The sequence below is a fragment of the Alosa pseudoharengus genome, unplaced genomic scaffold, assembly GCF_046254945.1.
Source record: "Alosa pseudoharengus isolate Yale_2024_CS ecotype anadromous, Long Island Sound unplaced genomic scaffold, YU_APseudo_1.1 YU_APseudo_1.1_scf_16, whole genome shotgun sequence".
Classification (NCBI taxonomy): domain Eukaryota; kingdom Metazoa; phylum Chordata; class Actinopteri; order Clupeiformes; family Clupeidae; genus Alosa; species Alosa pseudoharengus.
The window spans coordinates 21,729,744-21,732,243 of record NW_027468630.1 but is presented as its reverse complement, the minus strand read 5'-3'; the positions used below and the strand labels follow the sequence as shown (position 1 = coordinate 21,732,243).

Here is a 2,500-nt window from a genome sequence, read left to right as displayed (position 1 = left end):
CTTGGCGGAGATGACGTTCCCAAAGGGCAGGAACATCTGCATGAGCTCGGCGTCGCCAAACTCCTGGGGCAGGTGGTAGATGAACAGGTTGCAGCCTTCAGGTCCTGAGAGGTAAACAACATTCTGCCCATAAACAACAACAACAACAACAACACACAATGGTGAGTAAGTAAACAACATGGAGTGTCGGTGGGCCAGATGGACCGGGCGGTGACGCAGCATACAGACGCCACTGGAGTGGGCAGCCGAGAGATCGCTAGGGTCCAAGGCAAGAGTTTGCCCTCCGAGGAGTTATACACCACTGCCTTCCAATATGTGTGTGTGTGTGTGTGTGTGTGTGTGTGTGTGTGTGTGTGTGTGTGTGTGTGTGCGTGCGTGCGTGCATGTGTGTGTGTGCGTGCTGGTAGGATATCAGATTAGTGTGAGTGTGCATGCATGTGAGCATGTGTTCACATACGTGAGTATGGAAATGTGTGTGAGAGAAATTCAAGGTGTTTGTGTGTGTGTGAGTGTGTGTGTGTGTGTGTGTGTGTGTGTGTGTGTGTGTAGTGGCACAGTTGGGGACTAGTGGAAACTAGTGAAGCCCGGGACCAGAGCCAAAATCTATGAGACAGACCTGGAGTTGCTCTCTCTCTCTCTCTCTCTCTCTCTCTCTCTTTCTCTTTCCATCTCCCTTGGTCTCTCCCTCTGTCTGTCTCTCTCTTACTGAAGCCAAGATCACAGACCAGACACATCAACCATGCACCCAGAGAGCTCAGCACACTCTCAGAGCCTCTGAGAAGCTAATGGTCTTAATGCCCCAGATATCACAGGCATGTGTGTGTGTGTGTGTGTGTGTGTGTGTGTGTGTGTGTGTGTGTGTGTTTTTTTCAACTATGCCTCTTCCCCTTTTCAGAAACTACTCTCTTTTCCAAACCACCTTAACTGCATGTAAATGGACATTGAATATCCTGGTAATTATCAGGTTTTTATGTTTTCTGATTGTGTTTTCGCCCATACAAACATCATATCCCCATTTTAGAACCCCAGATAATCCTGGTTTTGAGAAATCCAGTTATGCTAGCTGGAGTATTCCAGAAGAAATCGGGATACTGTAGCATGGATACACCTTATCCCGGGTTCCGACAGATGCTGAAAAAGACTCTAGAACGCTACAGTATGGGCAAGGTAGATTATTAGAACCAAAGACAATAGAGTGACACTCTCTAGTATCTTTGCGAGAACACTGTAATCAGTAACCGGGATACTAGTTTTAATCATGTATACAGGGATAAAACAACCAGGTTTCTCTGTAAACACTATAAATCTTGATTAAGATAAAAGTCAGCATAGGCCTCATAACTGGAATACTGAAATACACGTAAACGGAGTCATTGTTTTGCACAAGTCATTCACGTGTACATCAAGATAACGTTAGAGGCACATTGTAAAGGCCCTGTAAATGACATGGCATTTCACATTGTTTACAACAGTAACCTTTAAAGGGGAAGCACCAACAGACAGCTGTAAATATCGATATTTAATTATGGATGCAGGTAACGAAAGCAATGAATTCAAATCAATAGAAAGAGCTTGCCTGCTTGGATGCTGGCTTAGAGTAGCTCACTCAATCTGTTCCCTCTCTCTGCCTACCACCTCTCTCTCTCTCTCTCTCTCTCTCTCTCTCTCTCTCCCTCGCTCGCACACACTCACACACACTCATACTCACACAAACCCACACACACCCTCACACACACACACACACATATACACACACACAGACACACACACACACACACACACACACACACACACACACACACACAAAACACACCAAACACACCCAATCTGCCCATCTAGTTAGATAACACCTCAACGGTAGCTTTCCTCTCACTCAGCTAATCTTAGACCCTGATGTTTATTATTTTCATTTTTCCCTCTCCTTCTCTCTCTCTCTCTCTCTCTCGCTCTCTCTCTTTCTCTCTCCCTCCCGTATTATCTCTTTTGCACATTTCCGTTGGCAGACGTCTCTTCACTCGCTAACTCAAAAGCAGTCCTCGGGGGACGGTGCGGGCCAATTATCACCTCTTGTCAGGGGTGGGTGTGGCGGCGGTGGTAGCGCTAGCGCTAACCGTAGCGGTGGTGGTGCTGGTGCTGGTGGTTGGTGGTTGGTGGTGACGGAGCCTCTTACCTTCTCTCTGTTGCTGGGGAATGATGGCTGGCTGCTGGGGAAACGCTTGGCTGATCGGCGCATAGGCGGTTGGATAGGCTGCTGTTGCAGAGAGGGAGCGAGAGAGGAAGGGAGAGAGAGGAAAAAGAGAGAGAAAGAAAGAGGAGAGAGAAAATTGAATACGGGAGAGAGAGAGAGAGAGAGAGAGAGAGAGAGAGAGAGAGAGAGAGAGAGAGAGAGAGGGAAAGAGAGCAAAGGAAGGAAAGAAGAGAGAGACAAAATGGAGAGAGAGTAATAGAGAGAGGAAAGAGAGGAGGGGTGGGGAGCTGGTTTCACATCAACACTTGCAGA

The 2,500-nt window shown here is 47.4% G+C and overlaps 1 protein-coding gene across 19 annotated transcripts in view; it reads right to left on the bottom strand.

Moving 5' to 3' along the window:
• celf6 (CUGBP Elav-like family member 6) overlaps positions 1 to 2,500 on the bottom strand; it is a 138,508-nt gene that overhangs the window by 5,166 nt on the left and 130,842 nt on the right. For 6 of the 19 annotated variants that reach the window (XM_076287439.1, XM_076287447.1, XM_076287448.1 and 3 more), the window contains 2 exons: positions 2,171 to 2,251; positions 22 to 104 (listed from right to left, as the gene is read on the bottom strand). In XM_076287439.1, coding sequence (XP_076143554.1) covers positions 22 to 104; positions 2,171 to 2,251 — 164 coding nt within the window. Of the gene's footprint in view, positions 105 to 2,170; positions 2,252 to 2,500 lie in introns of all 19 variants that reach the window. The other 13 variants (XM_076287453.1, XM_076287454.1, XM_076287457.1 and 10 more) reach the window with 4 other exon arrangements.